Genomic DNA, 27,092 nt, shown 5'->3' with positions numbered 1-27,092 from the left:
TTTAGTCTATCTGGTCCAGTTCCATGATGCATCCTGGACCTTCTGCCTTGGAGCAGCTGTTGATGCAGCAGAAGCAGAAGCAGCAACGTGGGCAAGGTGCCATGAATCCACCGCACTGAGAATGAAATCGAATGGCTACCTTTGCAACCGAAGGCTCCATAAATCATGGCATGTGGGTTTGCAGGACTGTCCCACATAGTCCTGTGCGTGTGGCAGCCCTCTCTTCTGTTCCTTGCTGTCAGGAGGGCGTAAGTGCTCCACCGACCCACAGAGTGTGCACGAAAATGTCTGCAGTGCAACGGAAAACCAACATCAGGAACTCTCCCATCCCTCCGGGCCCTCTGGAGGGAGAGAGGGACTGCTGTTTGTCTCACGGTAACCCGATATCACCGCCTCTCACCTTCTCCATCGTGCATGTCCCCAGCCACGTGGGAAAATAAAAAGCTGAGAATGAAGAGCAGATAGGAGAAGCCACTGAGAACTTCTCGATCCTTCTCCTCAATTTTGGGGAAACCAATAGGAATCTATTACCGATAGCTTTGCTGACTGAGAATGTAGTTGAAATTTATTCCTCAACACCTAAATTTCTAATTATTACTATCTCAGTAGTAAGGTCACACTGAATTCTTCCATACACAGATGTGCTTTGTAGTCAGTGTGTAGCAACCCCCCCTCCCCAGTTGCTGGTCCAGCCAGAGGTAGGTGGTGGTAGATGGGATGCAGGGGTGGTGTCTGTCTCCTGGGTTAGATGAGGAGTTTCATGAAGGAGAATCTGCCCCCCTCCCCCCAGCACCACCTCCACCTTTTCCTCGCAAGCTATCTCTGGACAACCTGGAATGGGTCAGAGATTCCAATAGTGAAAAGCTGTGGCCACTGCAGGGCCCCGTTCGGGCAAGCAAGCCACTGCTGTGGGGTTTTAAGTTAAATGGTTCAGATTCCTGTACATTTTATGATAGTGTAGCGACCAGCCTCACGAAATGGCAAGCTGGTCTGTGCATTCACAGCCTGACTCCTTTATGTAGGTAGGTAGAAACTTTGTGTCTTTTTTGTTGTTTTCCCCCCGGACCCCCCTTTCTTCCTTTCCCTCTCCTTGCTCGTTGCTAGTAGTTCTATTCTTCATATGCAGCATCCCAGAGAGTCCTAGCAGGACATTGGGGAGCAAAGGAGTTAGTCTGGACAGGACGATGTGTGCAATCCGCCCGCTTTCCCCATAGGTGTATGCCCTTTCCACAGGCTCCCACACACCTGCAGCCCCAAGGTTCTAATTCCAGAGTAGAAGTTCAAGGCAACAGAGGACACCTCCCTGGAACCCATGCACAGAAGCAAATGGTCCCTCTTGTTCCTACAAGGGTGCAGACTGGGGCAAAGGGTTCTACTTGATATTTATTGAGCAGAAGGAAGATGGCATCTCTTTTGCTTGCATAGGACAAAGGACAGCATTTCTCTTTGTTTCCCAGGGTAGTTATGGAAACAGGCTCAATGTTACAAGCTGCTGCGGTTGCAGGAGTGTGTGTCCGTTCAGGATCTGTGAGCCAGGAGCGGCTACAGAGCAAAGCACATCCAGGGTCCACAGGTGGCGCTGGAGTCGTGGAGCAGCTCCATATAGACTTCATATAAAGGGAAGCTGTACGCGTAGTGCTCTCTCTAGGATAGGAATTGGACTCCTCCCCCCCCCACCGCCCGGCCCCCCCAGTGTTGCTACTCTGCGTTGCATTTTGGAAACGTGTCCCCCACCCCCCAAAAAAGGCTCAAGGATGAAGCTACTGCCCTGGTTGTAATCTTCAGCTGAGGTCCTCTGTGCTTCTTTGGCTCCCTGCCCCCCTTTCTCCAGTTTGTGTATTTGAGCTGTGCACCCAGGCAGCTGCAACATTCCAGTGTTTGATCCACCACTGATTCTTGCACCCTTGACAACCTAACCAGGTTCACCATCTCACTCTCTCAGCAGTGCCAGAGACCCAGCTCGTAGGCTCCCATTTCTGCATGAGAAATCTGGTGTTTGGAATGTTTTTTTCTGAATCTTTCGGGCAGGGCTTCCCATTTCCTCCTCCATCCCACATACACTCCCTTCTGTGCCGGGAGCCTCAAGGGAAAGGGAACCCTCAGCAGAGAAAACTGGTTTGTGTCGTAAGCTTCTTTTTGTGTTTTTTGTCTGTGCAAGACCTGCAGCTGCTGAACTCAGCTTTGCCTTTAATTAAACCATGTTCTCTACAGCCAGCCTTGTGTAGTGATGTATTTCTCTGAAACTTGAGCGACAGGTAATGAAACTGGGCAATGCCTTATTTTCCTTTTCTGAAGGGGAAATCCCCAGTAATGAAGTAACACTTCTCTGGTGTGAAAATGCTTATGAAAGTTAAGCACATAGGTAATGATGAAACAAAGTAGACTGGGTTGAAACTCCAATGCCAAGCCAGAGGTTATCAGCCACTGTTTGTTGTATAATTGCGGTTACAGAAATGAAGAACAGAAATCTGGGAACTGGTAGACTGGATTCTTTCAAATTTGGTGTGGAGCACTTGGTGCTTTTGTTTGGGTTTGTAGGAGTCTGGTACACTAAAGCACAACAGCAGTATCTTTCTTGGAAAATAAAACAAAGACCAACTGTTTTTATAGAAATGGCAAAAATCCAAAATAAATTGAGAGCTGTATTGCTCAGTATTTAAAATGGAAACTTTAATTCTGGTAAAACACTGCAAAGCAACTGAATTACTTATGGAGTATTACTCATCATTACCTGCTGGAGATGGGAAAACATTGATTTGAGAGGCTGAAATCATTCTGGTCTAGTAGCTAAGGTTCCCAGGTTTCAGCCCCGCAAAATGTGCATGTGTACATTCCCTTCTGCAGTGATTGATGAGACAGCTGCAGCTTCTTGTTCCCCTTCTGCTCCTCTCCTGTGCTTGCACTGTGACACACTTGGGAGTTATCCTCAGTGCAGCAGATGAAAGGAGACAGGATGGCCTCCTGGAGAAGCCACGGTTGCCTCTCCTGCAGGACTTCTAAAGGTATGTACACATTCTTTGGGTTGTGGCTTTGTAGCCTTGCTATTACTTCATCATGCTAGTTCCAATCTCAGGTTGTCCCAGAGATGGAAATGGACAACTATGTCTGTACCACTACAGTCACGGCTCATTATAAAGAGATCTGCCTTTCTAATAAAAATTCTGAAATTCAGCAGCTATGAAATAACTGATTTGTTTTGCAGCTAGAGAACAAGCTTAAACCAGAATCGGTTTAACCAGTACCCATTTAAGTAGGATATTATGTGCCCCTCTTTTAAAAAAGAGAGAGAGAGAGAGAGGCAATTCAATTAACAATTAACACAGATAATGGCTTCAGTGAGTATGGAGATGAATTGCCTTTATTTTATTTTATTTTTAAAAAGCATCCGAACCTTCTTGCTGCTTTGTGGATTATGAACTTGTTACACTTCAGAAATAGTTTCAAGATCTTTGCTGCTATAGTCTTCAACAAAGGCTTTGGGGAAAATGCCCGCTTTCCCATTGCACTCGCCTTCCAACCACTCATCATTCACTAGAAGATAAAACAATACTGAAATCATGTTTAGGTCACAAACACTGATGCTGGGGCCCAGGAAAAGGTTTTGCCATGGCATCACTGCTGAACTAGAAAAAGAGGACCACCTGTGAGTCTAGGATGAGCTGGGGCAGAAGATGGAGTTCTGGGGGAATTCTGGTAGGCATAGTTTTTCTCGTCCTTCCCTGATAGCTGTCCTTGCCAAAATCCCCTACCCACCCACTACACAACTATGAAAGGTTTAGAGGCCATGTTATCCACATTGCATCTGGGTTTTTAGATGCCTCAGCTGTGTCCAAACAAGGACTGGGGAGAACTGAAAGCCAGTTCAAGTGTATTCTTGATATTCATGAGACTACGATGAGTGAACATGTGTCTCTTCTATAGTAAATGGACACAGATGCAGCTTTATGGCAAAAAAAGATTTGGGCGGCAGGGTGCAGAGGAACACATTCAGACAATTCTCAGATAATCCAGTAGAAAAACACAAGTATATAATGCTGCATGTTAATATTAGACTACCATTTTCATCCACTAACATTGCTTACAGCTAAAGCACTACCTCTTAGACCCAATTATTTCTAGAGTGGAAGAACTTGGCTTTGCTGAATGTTGTGCTGCTGAAGATGTTCTGGGTTGAGTGGATTCCGTTTGGATATAATAAGCCTATGCCTTCTACCTCTCAGTGAAAATTCTCATTATTTAGCATTTCACTTCTGAGGTGAAATGAAGTTCTGGGGGCTCTGTTAGATGAAACTGCCTGCAGCATAAACGGTGTGAGAACTCAAAAGGATTTTCTGGGGGATTTTTGCATTGTTATGAATAGTTGTATGCAAGTGACCTTTCTTCGTGTGTTAACATATGGAACAGAAGTGGAACTCTATTTTCCAGCCCCAGTGAATGTGGAACATGATAGAAGCCAAAGGTCAAAACAGAATAAAGTGTTGTCAACAAAAGAGGCTTATTCCTACCACTGGAGTCTACTTTGCTGAAGAAGAGCCAACAAAGCTATTAATCTGAATAAAATCATTGATTGGTTGCCAAGTTGAGTACAAAATGCAGCTTTGCTGAGAAATGTTGAAAAGCATTAAGGTGATAGACAAGGCGGTGCTTTATCTAATATAAGAACTGGAAGTGTAGATTATCGCTGCAAGGTTGCAAGCAGTTCAAGTATGATTCCTGGTTACTAGAAAATTGAAGGCTGTTGGGTTCCCAAATCATAACCCAAAGATTCTGCTTGGTCCTTGGAAGTTTTCTGAGGCAGCAAGAAAGTATGCAGATGCTGTGCCTTCTTCCCTGTTCCTGCACTAGTCTGTTTGCCAGTCCACCCTCTTTGACCTGCTGCAACAAGCAAGATGCTGGCTTGGTCACAGTAGGTGGACAAGAGGACTAGTGGAACAGATCAGGAGGTGCAGAAACGGTATGCTTCTGCCTCATGGTTTAAAGGGGCAGGCAGGATAATCGGGTAGCAATCTGGCAATTCTGCATCTAGGCACAAAGAGGTAGGGGGGGGAAAGCAATAGCAGCTACAGGAGATGCAAAGGTGTCCATGGTTGGTGGTTGCAGTGGAACTAGATTAGGTCAGGGGTTCCTAACCAGTGTCACTCCAGATATTGCTGAACTACAACTCCCATCATCTCAGCTACAATTTATTGTGGCTGGGGATGATGGGAGATGTAGTTCAGCAACAGCAAAAACCAGTAAATAGCACGCAGAGAACAGCACATTGGTTGGCAATGCCATATGAAAAAAGTTTGTATATGCTGTTTTGGTTTACAGACACTGAGCACATTTGGTACAGGCTATGCTCTTTAAATACTTTATCAGTCCATAACTTGCTACAGACTTCATTCAATGAATGGTAGATCTGATTGGTCATTGAGGCTCACTTGAATACTTTTTGAACTTGCAATAAGCAGAGCCATTGGCTCACTAACACTGTAATAAGGGATGTTCTCATTAAGAATGGCAACTCTCATGAGGATCCCTAAAAAGCAACAACTGGTATGAGTGTGAATTCATGGTGTACATCTGGCCCTGTGATTTTCAGATTAACTTACCTTTAGACAGAACAACAATTATGTCTCCCTTCTGGAACTCCAGGTCCTCTGGCTGGTTGGCTTCATAAGTATATCGTGCTACAACCTGGTTTGCTTCTAGCTTTTTAAGGATCTCCTGCGGTATTTCCTTGCCATCTCTGCCTGCCTGATGTAGAAAACAGCCCACTTAATTATTAGTTATGATTAATAAGTATTCCAGAAGAAAAAATGGTGCTATCTTTATATTGGTCCAATTAATGTTGCTGCAAAAATATTTTAGACAAGCTTTTCATTTAGCCAAACTCAAAATTCTTCATCCAGAAGACTGGCAAACATATTATGTGAGTTAATCTTGGGCCTCCCTTGGAAGAGATGGGTTCCTTCCCAACTTTCTCTTCTCAGGATTCTACATGCATCAGGTTTGTGGCTGGAGCTCACCAGGGTCCTGAACTTCTATAGACAGTTTAGGAAACATGGTTTGGAAATCCCATCTAAAACTGTTACCCAAACTTCTGATGCTTGAGGAAAGCTCCCCACCCCCCAAAAAGTGGAGGCAAATTTCACTCTTGCACTGAGAGACCTGTCTGTCTTCAGTGGAGCCTATTCACTATGTTTCTGTGTAAGATGTTCTGGGTTTATCTCTTCTGAGTGCAAGTCATTCTGTTGCATACCTGTCAGGAACAAAGAATTGGCCACCTCCACTGCAGGCTGACTGGAAGCAAGACCAGAGAGGTGATCATCTAGGGACTCTCAGGCACTTTTGTGGATGGGTGGGTAGGTGGGTGCTCAGGCCTCATGGGGCCATAAATTTTTCTTGGCATGCTGTGTGTGGGAATTACTGGTCTAAATTTAAAACTGAACATTTGTGTCCACAGAACTGTGTTTAACTATGACATGAGCCAGTTTAAAATAAAAAGCTAGTTTAACAACATGAATCAGAATTTAGAAGTACCAGCAGTCCTCCCAAGTTCTAAATATCAGCAACCCCCTCAATGTATATTTAGAGCAGTGCATACCTGCTCTAATTTGGAATTATTGTAACATCCACACCAACTCCATTGTTTCCGTAACTCACCTTGAAATGGCCCATACTGACAAGGGAAGGCTAGCTATCTGAAATTGCATGTGCTGAGGAAGCCAGACCACAAGGCTTCCATCAAGGTAGACATCACAGCCACTGGAGGGATGCTGTTCTAAGGCAGAATAGGGCCAGTTGCTCTCCCTCTGCTTAATATAGAGAGGATAACCATATGACTCTGCCCAGTTAGCAGGAGTACCACCCTTAGTATCTCCTAGAGAAGCTACTCTACATTTCTTTAGATTCATGCTTATCAGTGCTAGACTGGATGGTGTTGTGTTCATTCTCTGATTACACAGGAACCAGGCCCAGTATATTGGATTTGAGGATCAAATGTCGAGATTTGAGAAGGAGCTGTGTGAAAATGACAAAAAATTAGTTTCTAAGATGTATAAGCTGTTGCTTTTGGAGGAGACAAGAGATGAAGTGGTTAAAACGACTATGATAAAATGGGTTCAAGATGTGGGTCATAATATAGATATGGCAGCTTGGAAAAAATTATGGAAAATGGATTTAAAGTTCACTGCATGTTATACTTTACAAGAAAATTATTACAAGATGATGTACAGGTGGTATTTGACACCCAAAAAATTAGCATTAATGTATAAAAATGTTCCAAACAAATGCTGGAAATGTGGACATTCTGAAGGAACTTTTTTTCATATGTGGAGGTCCTGCGGGAAGGCAAAGGCCTTTTGGGATATGATATATAATGAGTTGAAGAAATTTTTTTAAATGACATTTCCTAAGAGGCCAGAATCCTTCCTGCTGGGAATAACGCAAGGAGAGTTTTCCAGAAGAAACGTAACATTTTTTATGTATGCAGCCACGGTGGCCAGAATAGTATATGCGCAGAAATGGAAGGACAATGAATTGCCCTCAAAAGAAGATTGGTTGATAAAAACTTTGGAATATGCTGAGATGGCAAAACTTACAGTATTGATAAGGGATGAAAACTTGGAATGTTTTCAAGAAGATTGGAAACCATTCTTACTATACTTAAAGAACTATTTTTCTAATATCGACTTTTCAGCAGGGTTTGAAATTTAGTAATAATAGCAGGTTGGGTTGATTAAAATCGAGTTTGCAATGTGTAGGATATATGTTTTGAATTACTATAGCAACGGTTGACTTGTATCGTTACTGAATCATGCTGATTGGTGAGCGGGAAGTCAATATTTACTTAATTAGATGTAATGGGATTGTTAAGATATTGTAAAAACCAATAAAAAATTTAAAAAGCGGGGGGAAAGGAACCAGGCCCAGTATAGAGTGGGAGTTGGGAATCATGGTTAATAGAAAAATTGAAACACATACAAGCAGTCCAATAGATTTAAATTAAATGACTTTAACAATATTTATCCAATAGTATTCCAAGAATGTGAGGTCCCCACCCATGTGTCCTTAAGGTAGAAAATCAAAACCCGTACCACCAGCCAGGAAACAAGCCATGGCCAAGTGGAGCAAAACCATGACTTGACATATTGGAGGGCTCTACAACAATCCTTCCCCAGCTTTACTGGGCACTGCATGCAATGGGGGGAAAGGTGTGACTGCTTTCTTGTTGAACCTTCCAGTACCTTTGCATGCATTGCTCAGAACAGCAGGAACAAGTTTATTTCTTACTCAGCAACAAGACAGAATAGGGTAGTGTTCTTCATTGCAAGGCCTGATCCAGCGAAGCCTCCTCTCAGCCCTAAGTGCGGCTCCCTAGCAAATGTTGTATTGGGCACGTGCAAAGCTTTGGCCAACTGCACCCACCACTGTGCAGAGACATTTCCCCCCAATGCGCAGTGCTGTGCTTTTTCTAGTGTGGGCGGTGAGTGGGTTTAAGTGAAACAGACTTGTCAAGTTGCAATGACATCTGGGAAGGTGCACACAGAGTGCTGGGAAGTATAGTCCTTCCAGCACTTTTTCTAGAACTCAATGGCTGGGGCTCAAAATGGCTCCTTTTCAGCCCCACCGCCCTCCAGAATTGGGCGGGGGGTGGTGCAGCGTTGTGCAGAGATCAGTACAGGGGAGACAGCTCTTGCATTGAAGATCTTTTCAATGATCAAACTCTCACTTGAAAAATAGTGAAGATAATGGGAGCAGGGCCTGTACATTTTCATGGGAGAGTGGGGAACTGGGGGCAGCTATTTCCTGGGTGGCAGGCAGAGGGAGATATGGCGGTGGGAGCTAGGTAAGCCATTATAAGGGGACACTGTCTAGGCAACTGAGGCCTATTCCTTTTTCTAACTCCTCTCCCAATCCTGCAGCTCCAGGGAGTTCTGGGAACACTTCACTCAAGGATTAGGGTGCTGCTGTTGAATGATCCTACAGCAGCCCTGCCTTGAGGGTCAGGGAGGAGGTCCTACTCATGTGGCAGGATATACACTGGATCTGGTTTTTGCCAACCAGGAACTGAATGATCTGCAGGTGGAGGTAAAGTAAGGTAAAGTGTGCCGTTGAGTCGGTGTCGATTCCTAGTGACCACAGAGCCCTGTGGTTTTCTTTGATAGAATACAGGAGGGGTTTACCATTGCCATCTCCCATGCAGTATGAGATGATGCCTTTCTGCATCTTCCTATTTCGCTGCTGCCTGATATAACTGTTTCCCAGAGGCGTAACTAGGGAAAATAGCGCCTAGGGCAAGCACTGAAATTGCGCCCCTGTCCAAGCAGGAATGATGGGACTTGTAGTCAACAATATCTGGAAATCCCTGTTAAAAGGAACACTGTACCATCTAGGCATGGTTGTTGATCAAAACCTGAAAACATGAGCCATCTCTGTAAAAGACCTAGAACAACAGTCAGGAGTTACGTGAGGATTCCAGGTGTCATTTTCTCTGTCTCATCTCATTCTTTAAAAAACATGACTTTGTCCTAGAGGATCACCTGCCTAAATAGCCACTAGCAAAATAGGGGAAGAAGAAGGTGGTGGGGTGTGTGTGTGTCTATAAACCAGTGAATGATTCCTGCCAGCCTTTGTCTTATGATGACTGTTGGCTGATGATGGGGTATAATGTGCATTCACCACACTAGTGCTTACTTTGACACCAAGAGGGAGGAGGATACATTAGTTTGCCACACTAGACGGAGGCATTAGCAACAGGAGCAGACAGCCAAGTTCTGCCAGGGCCAAAACCAGCCCCTGCCAGATGAAGAAATCATTGTAATTTGCCCCTTCCTGTCACAAGCAGCGTGCTGTTCTTTTATTATTGACTGTAACTCTCAGATATCCCAGTCATGGATGGAAAATTCAGGGTCAATTTACAAGAGACACATTTTCTACATGGAAGTTTCTTCTGTGCAGGTGTTGTGCAGAAACCCATGTGTAGTGACCGCCAGGGGCATAGCAAGGTTGGAATGGGCCCAGAGATGAGATTTCAAAGTCCAGGGCCTCCATACACCCCAGGCCCCCCAAGGATTTAAGTCTGATTTTTCAAAATAAGTATGCTGCCTGGAAATACATTTCACTGAATACACACATGCACATTTCACAGTATATAGTGATATACATTGAGTACTATATATTTGTGCTACTTTTAATGCCTAGAACACACTTGGAACACTAATTATTAAAATGGCCCCCTCGCTGCAGATTAGCAAAGGAGACTTTCAACCATGCAGGGTGAGCCTATGTTTGTTTTCTCAGAATTCTGAACAAATTCAGTAAACTTTGATTCCAGGAGGTTTTTCACACGAGGCTTTTAAAGCCCTTTAACACACATCTCCTCTGGAATGGAGGTGCTGCATTCACATGTTGGCCAGATTTACCCTGAAGTCCCTACAAGTTGTTGGGGAGCAGTTCACACACAAGAAAAATAAAATAAAATAAAAGCACAACACATGCTTCACAGTTCTCACTCAGACCTTCTGGGTTGCAAAACAACTTGAACATAAGTGCATTTATGAATGAATGAATAAAAATAAATAAAATATACTTGTTCCAGAAGTTTTTGTAATTTTCTGCCCTGAAACAAGCCACTTATAGGCCTTTTGAGATAGTTTTTGTTTTTAAAGCCAGCACATTTTTCGGTCTGTTTTAAATTAAATATTCAGAGACTTCTCAGTCTCACCCTACCCCCCCATATCAAAGCCCTATGGCAAGCAGATTCCTATGGGGGGGGACCACAAAAAGAAATTCACAGCCTACCTGGTAAGAGCTGTGCTGGATGGTCTGGGCAGAGGGTCTGCTGCTGCTGCAGAGAACTCTACCTGCTTCCTCCTTTCTGGCTTGCTTGGCCTGCCGCGTACAGGCTTCAGGGAGGCCTACTCGGAGGCCTCTCTGGAAGCCCCGCCCACCCACCGATCAGCTGAGAGGTGGGGAGAGAAGAGCTCTGCAGTTTGCAGGGCTTGCCAATCCTAGGCCTCGCAGTTCAGCCGGAGCTGGAGGGAAGTGGCTGAGGGGCCCTGGGGCTGGGCAAGTGGGCAATGGGGTGGGGGGTGGCAGGAACTGGTGTGGTGCCCCCACCTCAGTGGCACCTAGGGCACGTGCCCTGCCTGCCCCCCCCCCCAGTTCCGCCTATGGTGTTTTCCATAGTCTGGGAAACATAACAGTGGGGAGTCGAACTGGCAACCTCTAGCTTGCTAGTCAAGTAATTTCCCCCCATGCCATTAGGTGGCTGCAGGTGAGGGAGTTTGATATAACTCCTTTGTCATGGACATGTCATCGTCTGGTGGGATTTAGTTTGATTGTTTTGACCAACCTCTGCAGGGGTGGTAGACCAATTAGAATGCTCCATCCCACAAAGCTTATGGATCTGCTCAGTTTCCAGGCAGCCCTTGGGGAGTTTCTAGTGTCCAGAAGTGGTGACTCTGTTGAGGCCCTGGTGAATCTCTAGAATATGGAGACAGCCTAGTTTATTTACATGGTCGCCCCTAAATGCTCTCTCTGGCCTTGGTGGAGCCTGTTCCGCTACTTGGTTCTCCTTGAAGCTTAGAGCAATTAAACAACTTGGACGACAGCTAGAGCAACACTGGAAGAAGACCTGTAACTAATCTGACCGAACATGAGCTAAAGTCCATTTTAGGGACTACTCTGTGATGGAGGGAGCAGCAAAGAAACCATTTTTCTCCACCTCCATTGCGTCTGCCAAGTGTAGGCTGGCAAAGTCACTGCTTCACACATGTCCCTGTGTGATGCAGGAAGAACTACCAGTGGCCTGCTGTGACCAGTTTGTCATTTTGCAGATAAAATCACTCGCATCCATGCTGATTTGGACTCCAGGATTTTGGCAGTTCCAAGAAACATGCCTCGGCAACCCTCTGATCCAATTGTGATGGATTCTTTTCAGTTAGTGCAGCCTGAGAAATTGGACTAGGCAGATCCTAGGGAGTGTGTGGGCAACATCATGTGCTCTGGACCCTTGCCCTTCATGGCTAGTAAAATCTGCCAGGGAAGGAACAAGTAGGTGGTTGGAGCCAATTATGAATCCTTTGCTAAGGAAGGGCAAGATAATATTGAGCTTCAAGCAGGCTTAAAGAACCCTCCCTTGATTCCACCAACTTTGATCACTATCAACCTGTTTTAAATCTTCCCTTTTGAAACAAGGTGATAGAGCGTATGGTGCAAAGGGTCTTGGGTGATACAGATTATCTAGACCTTTTTCAATTTGGCTTTGGGACTGAAACTGCCTTCGTTGCCCTGGTGGATGACCTACACCAGGAACGAGACAGGCGGAGTGCATCCCTGTTGGTTCTGCTGGACCTCTCAGCGGTATTCGATACCATCAACCATGGTGTTCTTCTGGACCGCCTCTAAGGTACAGGGATTGGGGGTGGTACATTGGAGTGGTTCTGGTCCTTTCTTGGGTGGAGGTCCCAGAAAGTGGTGCTGGGAGACTTCTGCTCCACTCCTTGGCTTTTGGCCTATGGGGTCCCACAAGGCTCAGAATTGTCCCCCTGTTCAACATCTACATGGAGGGGCAGAGAGATCACGGAGCAAGGGGGGATTATTGTCCACTGGCTGCCAAGGTCTGGGCAAGCTGGCAAGGCTCCCCCTTGGCCAGGACACCCCTTGCTCCCTCCCACACCCAGCTGATGAATGAAGTGCTCACTGGCTGGGAGCGCAAGGCACAATCCCTCCAGTGTTCACTTTAACAATGATTCGCAGATGCTATTGATTACAACTCCCAGCATCCCCAGCAGCAATAGCCTTTGCTTGGGGGTTATGGGAGTTGTAGTCAAAAACACCTGGGAATCCCTATTAGAGGGAATACTGCACCCCAATTCTCCCCAGCCACTGAAACACTGTCTGTGCTGGGGGGCAGCCCAGCCAGGCAGCATTTCAATGAAATGCTGAAATGCTGACTGGGGAGGAATGTGAGAGAGTCCGAATGGACCCTCTCCCTGGAATTGGCTCTACCCCTGCATCTGATGTCAGGTGCAAGAGGAGGGGCCAATGCTGAGAACGGGGTCAGTCAGCCTCGGCAGAGCTTCCCTTCCCCAGTCAGCGGTTCCTCAAGAAGGCAGGAAAAGGATCTCCCAGTCAGTGATTCCACAAGCTGCTGACTGGGGAAGAAAGACTCTATCAGGTCTCATTCTCGGCATTGGCCCCACCCCCTTGCATCTGATGTCAGACTCGGGCGTGGCTTGGGGGCACACATTTCACGCATGTGATGGTAACGCCTAAGGGGCGTGGGAGCCACCGGAGGACTTTGTGCTCTGGCCACAGCCAAGCTCCTACACCCATCTACATGAAACCACTGGGAGAAAGGTTTGGACTGAAGTGCCATCAACATGCAGATGACACCCAGCTCCACCTTTCTCTGACATCAGATCCTAGGGAAGCTGTGGATGTACTGGACTTGTGGGCTGGAGGTGGGCTAGCAAGCTGAGGCTAAACCTAGACAAGACAGAGGTGCTGCTGGTCAGCAGAAAAACCAGTCGAGATAGGGTGATTCAACCAGCTGTGAATGGGATTGTACTTCCCTTGATAGAGCAAGTGCGCAGTTTGCGGGTGTTGCTGGACCCAGCTCTGCTTTCGGATGCTCAGGTGGAAGTGATAGCCGGGGTGCCTTTGCACAGCTTCAGCTAGTGGGCCAGCTGTGGCCCTTCCTCAAGAAGGCAGATCTGGCCATGGTTATCCATGACTTCATAACATTGTGGCAGGATTACTGTGAGGCACTTTACGTAGGGCTGCCCTTGAAGAATATTCGGAAACTGCCGTTTGTGTAGAATGCAGCTGCCAGGGTTGTCTCTGGAACTGGCTAGCTTGGAGCATATTACAACTATTCTGAAGAGCTGCACTGGCTGCCGATTTGTTTCTGGATCCAATTAAAGGTGCTGATTATTATCTTTAAAGCCGATTATTATTATTAGCTGGTTATTATTAGCAGATTATTATCTTTAAAACAATTTAGGCCCTGCATACCTGAAGGACCATCTGCTCCCAAGGGTTTCTGCCTGCCCAACTAGGTCATCAAGGGGGCCTTTGTTCCATGTGCTGACTTTGACCAAACTGTTGTGCACACAGAACAGGGCCTTCTCTGTTGCTGCCCCTAGGCTCTGGAATGCTCTACCAGTGAATGGCCGCTCTTTGACATCTGTGGCTGTTTGTTGTTGTTGTTTTTAAAACTAAAGACCTTTTTATTTGTTCAGGTTTTTACCCCTTAGGGGTTGCCAGGCCTCTCAGCTATCCTGCTTCTGTTGTCTTTTTTTTTTTTAAAAAAAATTGGAGTGTGTTTGTTTTTTTTGTTGTTGTTGTTTTGGTGTTATGGTTTTTACTGTTTAACTGATTAAAGTTTTAAATGATTTCTTTGGAATTTTATTTTATTAACTTTTAAATCTTCTTAAATCTTTAGATTTAAATCTTAAATCTAAAGCACCTTGGGATGCTTTATGAAAGGCAGTATAATGCACATATGGACAAAATTTCTTTAATAAAAGTTGGGGCTTCAGTGATGAAGCCTGAAATAAGCTTGGAGAACTCTTCGCTAGAACTAATATTTACTAGTGACTTTACAAACAGGATTGTTCATCTTATTCTGCACCACAGAAATCCAAGTCTAGAGCAAATACAATGTAATGATTATAGCTTAACAAAACAAGTTTCCTAATGACTGGGATGTCAAGAACTGTACAACTAGTTCTGTACACGCAAGGCAGCTTTGGACTTGTGTTTGTCATGTGGTATAGGTGGGAAGGCTGCTCTCTGTCAAACTACTTTTGAAACTGAAGGATTCTCAAAATCAGTTTGATGCTAGGTCAGGGGAGGACCTGCTGTTCAAAGAAAACAAGTCAAATTCCACTGGGCACATCCACGCAACTCTTTGGAGCTCAGGCCTTGGGTGGTATCCAGACTAACCCTTGATTAGGATAAACCTCTGTGAATTAAAGGAATATCTCACTCACCTAAAGGGTCCTTGTGCCAATTGCAAGCATGAGCACAATATGCTTTCCGTTCATAGAAGGGATTTCTACTGACAGAAACTCCTTCATTTTTCATGTACGTGCTGCCTTTACAGGCTTTATTTTAAAATGAATATTTGAGTTTTTCCATGCTAGGTTTTGTACTTCTGAGGGCAGCGTGGTGGCACAAACAGAGGTCATGCAAAGGTGGTCTTATTTATTACCTTTACATCCCACCCTCCTCTGAGATTTTCAGAAGGGTGTATATTTTTATTTGATTGATTGATAGTTAAATGTATACCTCATCTTTCATTAAGAAAATCCCAAGGCGGCTTGGAATGTTATCCCATTTCAGCCTTGCAACAGACCTGTGAGAGCCAGCATTTGATATGATCTCCCAAAACTAATTCATCACTTTGCACAGAGGATCGTAACAGGAAACTACTGTATATGGCAAGCCACCTAATGGTACAGTTGGGAAAATGAATCTTGCTCTAGTGAGCAAGAGGTTGCTGGTATGGTTCACAGAATATGGGAAACACCTATATTGGGCAGCAGTGATATAGGAAGGTGCTGAAAGGCATCATCTCACACTGCACGGGAGGAGGCAATGGTAAACCCCTCTTGTATTCTACCAAAGAAAACCACAGGACTCTGTGGGCACCAGGAGTCGACACCAACTCAATGGCACAACTTTACTTTACTGTATATGGCATGCAAAATAAAGTCAATAAAAGCCTGGCATTTTCAAATATCTCCAAAAGCATAAGATTGTAGTTCAGTGGTAGAACACCTACTTTGCATGTAGAAGGCCCTAGATTTAATCTCTAGGTAGATGTGGGGGAAAACCTTGTCAAACTCTGTTAAGGTAGACAATAGTGAGCAAGATGGACCAATGATCTGATTTAGTATAAGGCAGTTTCCTAGGTTCCCAAATAGATCACTACTGCTTGGATGGCCACAACTTGATTAAGAACACTTAAACTCAGATTCACAGGAATCCAAGCTCTGGTCAAGAAATGCAGATGATAACTGATCTCTCTCTTATACCATCTGAGTAGAGGGCAGGCTCAGAGATGGGAAGATGAACTGGGAGGTATCATAAATCAATGCAAAACGATACAAATGTTGACTCCATTCATTCATGCAAAGTTGTGCTAAAATAAAGTCTCTTATCAGCATTGTACTTATCACAATGCTTTGCAGTCATTGGCCAGAACATCTCCAAGAGAGATGGAAGCAGGCAGCATACTTCTTACTGAGCAACAGAATGGAACACTGGCTGAAAGGCTTTCTGTATCTCTATGAAAATGGCTGGTAACTTGCCTTCTTAATTTATTTAAAGGAAAGCAGAACATTTAAGGAAGGAAGCTGGAATGTTCCTGGGTGTGGAGGAGGCCGGTTCCTCTAGGAGGCCCCCTTCTCCCAGCTACAGAGCAGATCCTGACATTTGCAGAACGTGGCAAGGTATCTCTTTCTCTAATCCAGTCTTTACCCACCTGGATGTGGCTGCACCACAGTGTCAAGCAGGAGTTCTTGGCATGACTCCACAGGGTCTCCACATGCTCCTTGCTCAAAGGTACCAGCTCCTTGCCACCTGTCGGCCGGTAGCTAAACAATACAGAGGGACAGATGAGACCCAAAGCACCCCATTCCTCAACAGCAATGAAGGTGATACTGTATAGAGTTGCTCACCTCAGTCTTGTTTGCTCGGGTGAGAGCTTGAGTTTCTTGCATACTTTGTCCAGGAGGCTGCTGTAAGACATCTCAGGGCCAGCTTGCAATACTACTGTGTATTTATAATGCACTTTGACAGTGTATAAGGTCGGAGTAGCCAAGCCAACAGCCTGAGGAGGAGAAACAGTGAATGGAGAAATGCAGCTTGCACAGTCTAAGGGGGGGGGGAGCAGGAGCAACATGTCAGCCCACAAAATGATCCTCCTGTGTGCACGGAAAATAGCAAGGGCATCCCTGCATGGGGATGGGTAGTAGAGCATCTGCTTTGCATGCAGAAGGTGCCAGGCTCAATCCTTAGCATTTCTAGGAAAGGCTGGGAAAGACTCCTATCTGAAACCTTGGATAGCTGCTGCCAGTCAGTGTAGACAATAGTGAGCTAGACAGGCCAATGGGATGACTTGGTAGAAAGCAGCTAACTGTGTACCAGATGAGCATCCGTTACACATTCCCATGTGTTTACAAACCTGAATCTGGGTTTGGACTTTACAGCATTGGTCACATTGGTAGAAGGAGCCAGTATGGCCAAACAGAACCAGAATAAGGTTGAGCAGTAACACGGGGGCACCAGTAGAAGGTCTATGCCAGAAGTGCTTCCAAAACCTTTCTCTGTTCTCAGGTTACTGGTATGGGAGGTGGGGACAGCACTTCTACAGCATTTCTAGACAGAAAGGTTCAGGTCTCTATGGGGATTTCTGCCATAAGAACAGCCCTGCTGGATCAGGCCCAAGGCCAATCTAGGCCAGCATCCTGTTTCACACAGTGGCCCACCAGATGCCACTGGAAGCCACAGACAGGAGTTGAGGGCGCGCCCTCTCTCCTGCCATTACTCCCCTGCAACTGGTACTCAGAGGCACCCTGCCCTTGAGGCTGGAGGTGGCCCACAGCCCTCCGACTAGTAGCCATTGATAGACCTCTCCTCCATGAAGTCATCCAAACCCCTCTTAAAGCCATCCAGGTTGTTGGCTGTCATCACATCCTGTGGCAGAGAGTTCCACAAGTGAATCATGCATTGTGTGAAAAAGTTGTGTGACATGTGTCCTGGAAGGAAACTTGCCTCCATTCTAAAAGTATGTGCAGATGGAAAGGCACTGTATGTGCTCAAAGATGCCTATACATAATTATTTACATGTCTTAGTTTAACGAATAGGCATGGCCAAAGATGGGAGAGGGTGGGGCTAAATAGCCATAGTTAAAAGGCAGATTGGCTGACAGGACAAACTATCCCTGCCAAAAAGATGATGATCTTATACTACTGTTTGGTTTATCACTTTAAGTACTGATGTGTTCTTCAGTAAAGTGTTAATTGGCCCCATACCATCTTCCCAAAAGCTGAAAGCAGACACACAGATAAATACTAGAGACCCTCATTATTCATGGTTTTGCGGGTCACAGTTTCATGAATCTGCAGATGGGTCTTAGAGACCCTGTTTCTTTATCCACGGCATTATATATAGGCAATTTTCACCTATCCACAGTTCCTGAGTGGCTGGAAATGACTTCCATTTCTGACCACCATTTTGAAGCACAGAGCCATTTTGTGGCTCTTTTTCTGTTAAAAATATTGAAATGAACTGGCATTAATGTATAAAAATGTTTCAAACAAGTGTTGGAAGTGTGGACAGTCTGAAGGCACTTTTTTCATATGTGGTGGACCTGTAGGAAGGCTAAAGCATACTGAGTTAAAGAAAATATTTAAAATGACATTTCCTAAGAGGCCAGAATCCTTCCTGCTGGGAATAATACAAGGTGCAATTTCTACAACTAATTCAATGTTTTTTATGTACGCTTCTACGGCGGCTAGAATTATATATGCACAGAAATGGAAGAGTAATAATGAACTGACTTCAAAAGAAGATTGGCTGATAAAAATTTTGGAATATGCGGAGATGGCAAAAGTTACAACACTAATAAGAGACCAAAATTTGGAATGCTTCAAAGAAGATTGGAAACCATTCTTCTTGTATCTAAAGAACTATTTTCCTACTATGGACTTTATAGCAGGGTTCGAAATTTAGTAAAAAAACTGCAGGTTGGGTAGATTAGCTGTGTTTGTAAGGGTTTAAATTTATGTTTTGAACTATTATTATAGCAAGGGTAAACTTTATATCTGGTGATTCACGAAGAGATGTATGCAGGAAGTCCATTTTTGTCTATTTGTAATCAATGACAATATTATTATTGTTAAAATTAATAAAAATTGAATTTGGGGAAAAAATACTGAAATGAAAAATAAAAGGATTGGGGGGGCATTCCTGGAGACCAAGGTACTATGCTTTTCTACCCTAACTTCTGCCCCCCCCTTAAAGCTTTTTTTTCCAGAGTAAGGAATCTAACCCCTGGATTTCCATAGGGTTTCTTTATTTGAGTTTTCCATATTCACACTAACTGGCAGGAACGGAACTCCTGTGAATAACAAGGGCCTCCTGTATCTCAAAATGTGAGGTGCTGATATGAGCTTTTGGGGAGTTTCTAGATAGCCACATTGAAGTTCAAAAGAATGTGAGGTCATCCCCTCTGCGCATGTGCACGCGCACGCGCGCACACACACACACACACACACACAGTATTTCCATTCTGAAATGCACTGTATAGGCACTGTAGACTGCATGATGATTCTCCTCTGCCGCCCCTCCCCTCCAAATCTTACAAAGCAAACAGGTAATTACTTACCTCTGGGGAACTTCTTCTCTGATCTGCAAGAAGAACAGGACAGGTTTCGGGATAGAGAATTTTAAGATCAGATATGCATAGGCATTAGCCAAACAGTGGTTGTTGCTGGAGCTGTAGGTTATAGTTCACTACAGCATACACTGTCTGAACAGTAGCAGTTGTAAGTTGGATATAAACATGCAGTAGATGGGAGAGGAAGATTCCTACGGTAGTAAAATTGACTGCACTATGCAAGATTGCAGGTGGGGATCACACTTTTTTTAATGCTTCCCTACTTCAAACTCGCAAATAACCCAGCTCAGCAGACAAAACTGGAACAGAACATTTCTTCTTGATTGTTTTCAACCTACAGGGAAGGAGGGTTTTTTGGTTTGTTTCACATAAAGGTAGCTATGCAAATCTGTTACAGCAAAGAGTCTTACGACACCTTAAAGACTACGTGGGGAAGCATTCAAAATGACTTTTCCTCCTTGCAGTCTAGGATACAGCCCATTCTACTGCATGTATAGATCAGCCACAGAGAAGCATCCCTTATTTCGAGAGGTCTCAAGTAAGAGTGGAAGAATAAGAATCTGGAGGAAGCAAACTAGCAGCCTAATCTTGAGTATATTTAACTGGAAGTAATTGAACTCAGTGGGTTTATCTCCAATCAGATGTGTTAAGGTTCAAGATGCCAGTTTTAGACCAGTCTTAATCTTTCTATGAGTTTGGTGCTTGGGCCTGGTGCAGATACAGTAGGCCTGTTAAAGCTGCAATTCTGTACATTATTTGGGAGTGAATCCCACTGAACATAGTGAGACTTGCCAAGTGTGTGTAGGATAGGCTGCACAAAGGCCTTTTCCTGTGTCCTGCAATCAGATTTTTCTAACTGGAAAACCATCTGAGCATGATCCAGTTGATGTTAAGCAGTTTCAAATTCCATTGATTTCAAATGCAGAGAGTAAATCACATGCACTTATATGTATTTACTTGGAAGAAAGCCAGTGAGACCCTCACCCAGATTAGTGTGCATGGGCTTACAATTTCAAGAACACTTAACCATGGATGGCCCATGGATATAGGGCTGGAACGTGCCCTATATTTCTTCTGTAAAGATAAATATTTTCTTTTAAGAATGAGTCTTCTTAAACCATACTGGTGTATCACATCTCCTAAGAGATGGGAGGCAGCATAGATGAGAGATTGTGAACCAACACCAAATGCTCTTTTACTTCAGTTCAGTGTAGATGTGATATTTGTTGGAAGTTAAAGGACTTTGCGCTGTCTCTTGTCTCAGACAGTGGAGGACAGACTAGTAAGTCAGAGGGCTAGAGGGTCAAGACATTGGTCATTCCTTCTCCACTGCTCTGATACTATCCCTTTGATATGTAGATTGCTAATCTCAGGGACTAACTTCCTCTCTCCTCTCTTCCCTACCTGCCCTTCTACCTTGCAACATGGCAAGCCTCTCTCCCTGCACCATATGTGCAGAGAAGATGCAGAATCCATCTGCATCCAGCTAGATCAGGCCTGCTCAACTGTGGACCTCCAGCTGTTTTTGGACTACAACTCCCATGATCCCCAGCCACAGTGGCCAATAGCCAGGGATTATGGGAGTTGTAGGCCAACATCTGCAGGAGGGACGAAGTTGAGCAGGCCTGAGCTAGATAGATAGATTAGAGATCCTAACTCCTCACTTTCCTATCTAGAATGGAGTTCCTTAATAAATGCCTTATATATTGATTTGAAACTATGAATTGGCTCCAGGTTACTTTACTCTCAGCACACACGCATGCCTAACTAAATTTCCACTGTGTTGTGCCTCTGTGCACTCTGCTATAATGAGAAAGGGATTCTCTCGCCACAGAGAATTTCCAACAATATTAGCTCACTCCACAATCCAGTTTGCAAATCTAGGAACCAGCTTCAAGAATGCACACTTTTCTCCAGATTAAATATTTCCTTCCCATGCTGGAGTTAACAATTATTTAAATTTACATGTCTGCCAATGCTAACAGTGGTTGCTAACCAAGCCTCCTTGTAAATCAGAATTTAAACCCATGGTTTGGTTTGCAAACTATGGAAATAGAGGAACCTGGTTATCATTTACTAAACTCGGCTCTGATGCATATGTGACTAAATCGGGGTCAACGAAGACAAGATGGGGGCATTTACTCTGGAGAAGAGGGAAGACGAGCAAGTGTGCATCCCTGACATTTGCAGGAAACTAGAGTTCTGTCAGCTTTGCACCTCAGAAAGTATTCACTATGTTGTGTGTTCACCTACCTGGAGAAGTTCTGTCAGGCCGTTCTGGAGCAGCAATGTTGGGTGGATCAGGGATAACCAATTCTGCGCTGTTCTCCTGCATACAGTGGAAACATGGTGACCAATGTGGCTGTAAAGGTAAAGTGTGCCATTAAGTCGATTTCAACTCCTGGCGCACACAAAGCCTTGTGGTTGTCTTTGGTAGAATACAGGAGGGGTTTACCATTGCCTCCTCCCACGCAGTATGAGATGATGCCTTTCAGCATCTTCCCATATCTCTGCTGCCCGATATAGTACCAGCAGGGATTTGAACCGGCAACCTGCTGCTTGTTATTCAAGCATTTTCCCGCTGCGCATAGTACATATTCCCAGAAACAAGCAATCCAAACTGGGGGAGGTGATTCCTTTTTTATTGAGAATGAAAGAATAGGCAAAGTTTGGTATAATAGTAAAATACTCCTCAGGCAGAAAGCATTCTGCTTGGTGGAAGAGTTCTCCCTGTGCAACCTGAAACCTTGCCTGATTTCTCACATTTATCCAGGGATCATCCAAAGAATTTGGTATAGAATTCTGGGAAGAAGAGTTATGTGGATAATCCACTGTCACACCATTTGTACCTATGGTATCCTTTCAAAAAGATATCATGTTACCAGGAGATCACTTGGCCTAGTTTAAAATCTCAGCTAAAGTATAGGCTGGGTGTTCTTGGGAAAATTATTTTTCCTGTTTCCCAGCCTTAATTTCCTGCTGTCGAAAATGGGAACAGTAGGTATGGTTCACTTCCTACCCCATGACTGCATCTAGGACAACTTCCCTGTGTCCTGATGTTATAGCCTTTTCTGTCCTGACCTACATGTTTGGCTGCTGGTGGCAAGGTGGGATGGGAGAACACACAATGTTGTGACATCAGGCCACATGAATCCCATTTTGGGCAGAGTCTCAGGTGTATTGTGTCATGTCTAGTTTGAGTAACAATTAATGCTACCTTACCTGGCCAGAAGACGGTTTGTGCAGGTACACTGACTCTAGGTAGTTGCAGGGTACAATCCCTTTCTGTACAGAGAGCAGAACCAAGAAAGTCTTAAGTGACACAATGATGTGATAATTGTGCATTACTAAAATTAATGGGAAGCATCCAACGGAGCACAGAGGAGGAAGGAGGTCTCATCCACTCCTCCCTGTCTCAGAAGACCTCTCTTCAAATCCACAAATTCTGAATGGCAGCATTTTGGCTTGGCTGGTATTTGCTTTGGCAGAGCAATTATAGGAGTCTTTGTGAGAAAAGGTGCCTGGGCAGTGATGAAGGTTCCCAGAATCTCCATTTCATCTTGGGGCAATTCCACACACTCATTTCTGAGCTTCTTTTGTTTCTGTGTGTGCTTTGCCATTATGCAAAGAAGAGCAAGCAAGGTTACAATGTAGGGTTCTGGTGAACCTGAGGTTCACCAGTTATTATTGGACTACAACTCTCATCATCCCCAACTGCAATAAATTGTGGTTGGAGATGCTGGGCATCGTTGTCCCACAACAACTGGAGAGCCTCAAGATGGCCACCCTGATACAATGCCTTATATTACTGACTTGGTTTAGGTGCACAGCAGAAAACAATTACCTGCTCTGGTACAATGAAGCCAAAATGTTAACATGCTAATCTGTCATGAAGATCTTGGACTAAGAAGGCATGTCTTGTTTCCTGGTGTCCAAAGGCACAATGTGATAAGACATCCCATGGAAAGGTTCTATGAGCTCTTTACATGAGGGCTAAAGCTCATCATGAGGGCTCATCAGGCCCTGAACCAAGGACCTGAGGGACTCTGCTTCTGTACCATTAGACCATTCTGGCTACAAAGAAACCAGCCAGGAAGCTTCTTAATCATAATAGGCCAGAGAAGGACATGTGTCGTACTGCCCCTTCCCTATCCAAGTCAAGTTTGCTTACTAATCTGAGCAACCAGTAGGCAGGGCCACAGAGAGTGCGAGGAGAGATACCCTCCACCAAGGACACAACACAACTGACTACAAATTAATATAGGCCGAGCATTGCATTCCCCCACTAGGAGGGCACAATACCCATGGGCCTAGAGAAGTCTGTGGGCAGCCCTGTAAATGGATTATGTTATGTTTCCTTTACATTATTTTCATCTGCCTTTCACCTTGCTCCCTCCCATGCCCTCACTGACAATCCAGCCCACAAACCGCATTTCAGGCATTTAAAAATGAACCTTTGCTCTACTGGCAGTAAACCAATGTTGATTTTAATTCCCCCAACCCCCACTTTTCCTTTTGTGCATGCCACCAATATCTGGTTTTACTATCTCGCTGTACTTGTTCAATAGAGGCAGAGCAGGGCAGTGGAAAGGGTATTGTGCTTAGATGGGAAGACTGGGCATCAAATCCCACCTCAGCCATGCAGTGCACTGGGCAGCTCTGGGGAAACCTACTCCTCTCCCTCCCCCCAGCCTCTCGTCTACCCCCACAATCTAACATACCTCACAAGGCTATTGTGAGATGAAAAATAGGGTAAACCTCATATACACTATTCTCAATTATTGGGGGAAGGGCAGGACATATCAATAATAAACAAACAGCTATAGTTCCAATTGTCTCATTATGCTGCAAGGGGAAACTATAATCTACTTAGGTAACCTCAGAAGCATATAGTTCAGATCATATAGTTCAGGTTGCAGTTAATGTCAATAAGATAGCAGATGTGCTCTAGAGAGTTATCTTTGTCAGCTTATTATACCTTTCCATTAAACACAACAGTGGCCCAGTTGTCTTTCTCTTTCTTCAAGACAAAAACAATGTTGCCAGGAAGGACTTGAAGCTCTTCTGCTGTTTTTGGTACAAATTCATACAGGACTCTGTGAGGTTCCCCCTGCAGGGTCCTGCGTTAGAAAGCAATATCAACAGTAATACAATAACCATGCTGTACAGCCAGGTCCCAGAGAAGAATGGAACAAGATCAGTCCTAAATAAAATAAACTAGCTGATCCGGCACAGAGCATCTGTGCCCCTAGTTCTCCCTATCTCTCCTCCCCATCTTCATTCCCCCACTCTCTTCAGCCCCAGTCTGTTCTCCCACTCCCAGTCAGCTTTCCCTCCCCACCCGCTTGGACTGGAGCTTTCCCTCCCCCCCTCCCCGACCAGTGGCACTTTCCCTCCCTGCTGCCATTTTCTCCCCCATCCCCGTCACTATCCAGGCAGCTGCTCACAAACTCTCGTGAGAGCTGCCACACATGGGATTAGCGACAGGTATGCCTTGGAGAAATATATATAAAGAAGCTCATTATGCCAGGAATCTGGGTGTGTGGCAACAGCTGGATGACTGCTTCATTTGATCTGCATAAGCTCAGAGGTCCTTTGGTACTCAATATATTTTAAAAGTAATAAAGACATTGGTGTGTCAACCTGGATTAAACAGCTGATGTTGTGGGAAAGGGAAAGTAGTTTGTACCAAAGTCTCAGACATAATTCTGCATTTCACACACACAATATATATATACAAGTGAATTTTGGCCCGTTGAATAACGGGCGCTAGTAATGGCGCTCCTGGCCCCCCGCCGCCATTCCCCCTCCCTCCGCCGTACGCCCCCCCCACCTTTAAGGGCGAAATCGGCCCAGGCACTTGCCCCCGCCAGGCCAGGGAGACGGAGGCCGGGACCGGGGGCAGAGCGGAGGCCATGTAACTTTTAAAAAAAAATTTACTCCCGCGGCCGACGCCGCCAACCACCCACCCTCCCTCCCAGCTGCCGAGTCCCCCTTACCCTGGCCAACTGCTGTCGGCCGTAGACAGCCCTCAATTTAAGAGGCAGAGAGGAGCTCGCGAGCAGAGCTCCTCTCTGTGCAAAGCCTCTTGCCGAACTGCCGCTTTGGGCGCTTGCGTCCCTTGCGCCCAAAGCGGCAGTTCGGCAAGAGGCTTTGCACAGAGAGGAGCTCTGCTTGCGAGCTCCTCTCTGCTTCTTAAATTGAGGGCAGTCTTCGGCCGACAGCAGTCGGCCAGGGTAAGGGGGACTCGGCAGCTGGGAGGGAGGGTAGGCGGTCGGCGGCGTCGGCCGCGGGAGTAAATTTTTTTTTAAAAGTTACATGGCCTCCGCTCCACCCCCGGCCTCCATCTATTTTGGCTGAGGCAGCGGCTCTGCCACCGCCTCGGTCACTTTCCCCCGCCGCCGCCTCTCCAGCTTCTTCGGGGCGGCCGCTTCTGGCCGCCCAAGATGGCTGCCGGTGCCGGCAAGCGTGTCTCCCTTGCCCTGTTCTGGGCCTGCGCTTTGCGCAGGCGCAGAACAGGGCAGGGAGGCACGGACACACGCTTGGTGTCCGTCCACGGACGGACACCAAGCGTTTTATTAGAGAGGATTTGTGTGTGTTTGCTTGTCCAGAGGCGTTTTTCCCTCAACTCTCTTTTCTTTCTTTGAGAAAATTATATTCCCATGACAATATATCCTCATCTTATTCATAATGGCAATGTCTTATCTCCCCAATGCTGTAACCTCTGTAGTGTACATCTCAGCAGAATTCTGGGCTTGTTTTAACTGTTCTTTTACTGTAGTATAAGAGTATCTACTACTACAACAAAAAATTTATATACCGCTTTTCAACAAAAGTTTCCAAAGTGGTTTACATAGAGAAATAATAATAAGATAAATAATATAGATCCCTGTCCCCAAAAGGCTCGCAATCTAAAACAAAACATAACATAGACACCAGCAACAGTCACTGGAGGGATGCTTTGCTGGGGATGGATAGGGCCAGTTGCTCTTTCCCTGCTAAATAAAGAGAATCATACTTTTAAAAGGTGCCTCTTTGTCCTGTTATCAGGGAAATCTGGATGAATTTGTTTCTGGACCAATTCATGCTACTATATGCTGGGATCTTCTGAGTTGTACTGAACTTACCTGAGGATTTCTGTTGTTTTTGGCCTCGGAGGTGGCTCTGATGTCTGCAGACACACAGATATATTTTAGGGTTAGTCTGTCTCTGTATAGCAGTATTCTCCAACCTGCTTACTCAGGCCCTGAGAAGCTGCTATGCTTTCAGAGTTCATTTGGGCTAAAGACGGAAATCATATTTTTGGAGTAGTGTAGGCAGTTTGAGAGAGCAATCACTGCCTGCAACACAGACACAAGTTCCTTCTATTCTGTGACTTGCATGAGCAGTATAATAAAGGAGCAGCAAAAGCTTGTGAAGTGGAAAAGTCACAATCTTTCTGTTCACAGGAGGGAAGAGATTGTGGCTGATCCCATGTTGCACTGCTAACACAAGTAGATGGCTCACATGAGCAATTATTTGTGGAAGTGACTGATTCCCCTGAAAAAGGAGACAAAAGCCTGATTCTACTGGTGTGAGTAATGGATACCTATGGGCTAATGCTGGTGTTGTCACTGGAGCAAGTAACACATTTTCTTTCCCCCCAACCTTCGATTAACTAAGCACCCTGGCAAATTAAAAAAAATAGGT

The 27,092-nt window shown here is 45.1% G+C and overlaps 2 protein-coding genes across 11 annotated transcripts in view; one reads left to right on the top strand and one right to left on the bottom strand.

The window, feature by feature from the left end:
• SMG7 (SMG7 nonsense mediated mRNA decay factor) overlaps nt 1-2,214 on the top strand; it is a 122,041-nt gene extending 119,827 nt beyond the window's left edge. For all 3 annotated transcript variants that reach the window (XM_053245812.1, XM_053245813.1, XM_053245814.1), the window contains one exon: nt 6-2,214. In XM_053245812.1, coding sequence (XP_053101787.1) covers nt 6-119 — 114 coding nt within the window. In that variant the 3' untranslated portion in view covers nt 120-2,214. The remainder of the gene's footprint in view (nt 1-5) is intronic.
• A 1,126-nt stretch (nt 2,215-3,340) lies between these two features.
• The window catches only part of NCF2 (neutrophil cytosolic factor 2), a 45,166-nt gene continuing 21,414 nt past the window's right edge, over nt 3,341-27,092 (bottom strand). For 6 of the 8 annotated variants that reach the window (XM_053245827.1, XM_053245826.1, XM_053245830.1 and 3 more), the window contains 9 exons: nt 26,531-26,574; nt 24,382-24,523; nt 22,626-22,688; nt 21,657-21,765; nt 19,392-19,414; nt 16,680-16,831; nt 16,484-16,595; nt 5,595-5,739; nt 3,341-3,531 (listed from right to left, as the gene is read on the bottom strand). In XM_053245827.1, coding sequence (XP_053101802.1) covers nt 3,422-3,531; nt 5,595-5,739; nt 16,484-16,595; nt 16,680-16,831; nt 19,392-19,414; nt 21,657-21,765; nt 22,626-22,688; nt 24,382-24,523; nt 26,531-26,574 — 900 coding nt within the window. In that variant the 3' untranslated portion in view covers nt 3,341-3,421. The remainder of the gene's footprint in view (nt 3,532-5,594; nt 5,740-16,483; nt 16,596-16,679; nt 16,832-19,391; nt 19,415-21,656; nt 21,766-22,625; nt 22,689-24,381; nt 24,524-26,530; nt 26,575-27,092) is intronic. The other 2 variants (XM_053245828.1, XM_053245825.1) reach the window with 1 other exon arrangement.

This window comes from Hemicordylus capensis, chromosome 4 (assembly GCF_027244095.1).
Source record: "Hemicordylus capensis ecotype Gifberg chromosome 4, rHemCap1.1.pri, whole genome shotgun sequence".
NCBI lineage: Eukaryota > Metazoa > Chordata > Lepidosauria > Squamata > Cordylidae > Hemicordylus > Hemicordylus capensis.
This window is presented reverse-complemented; position numbering and strand designations above follow the sequence as displayed.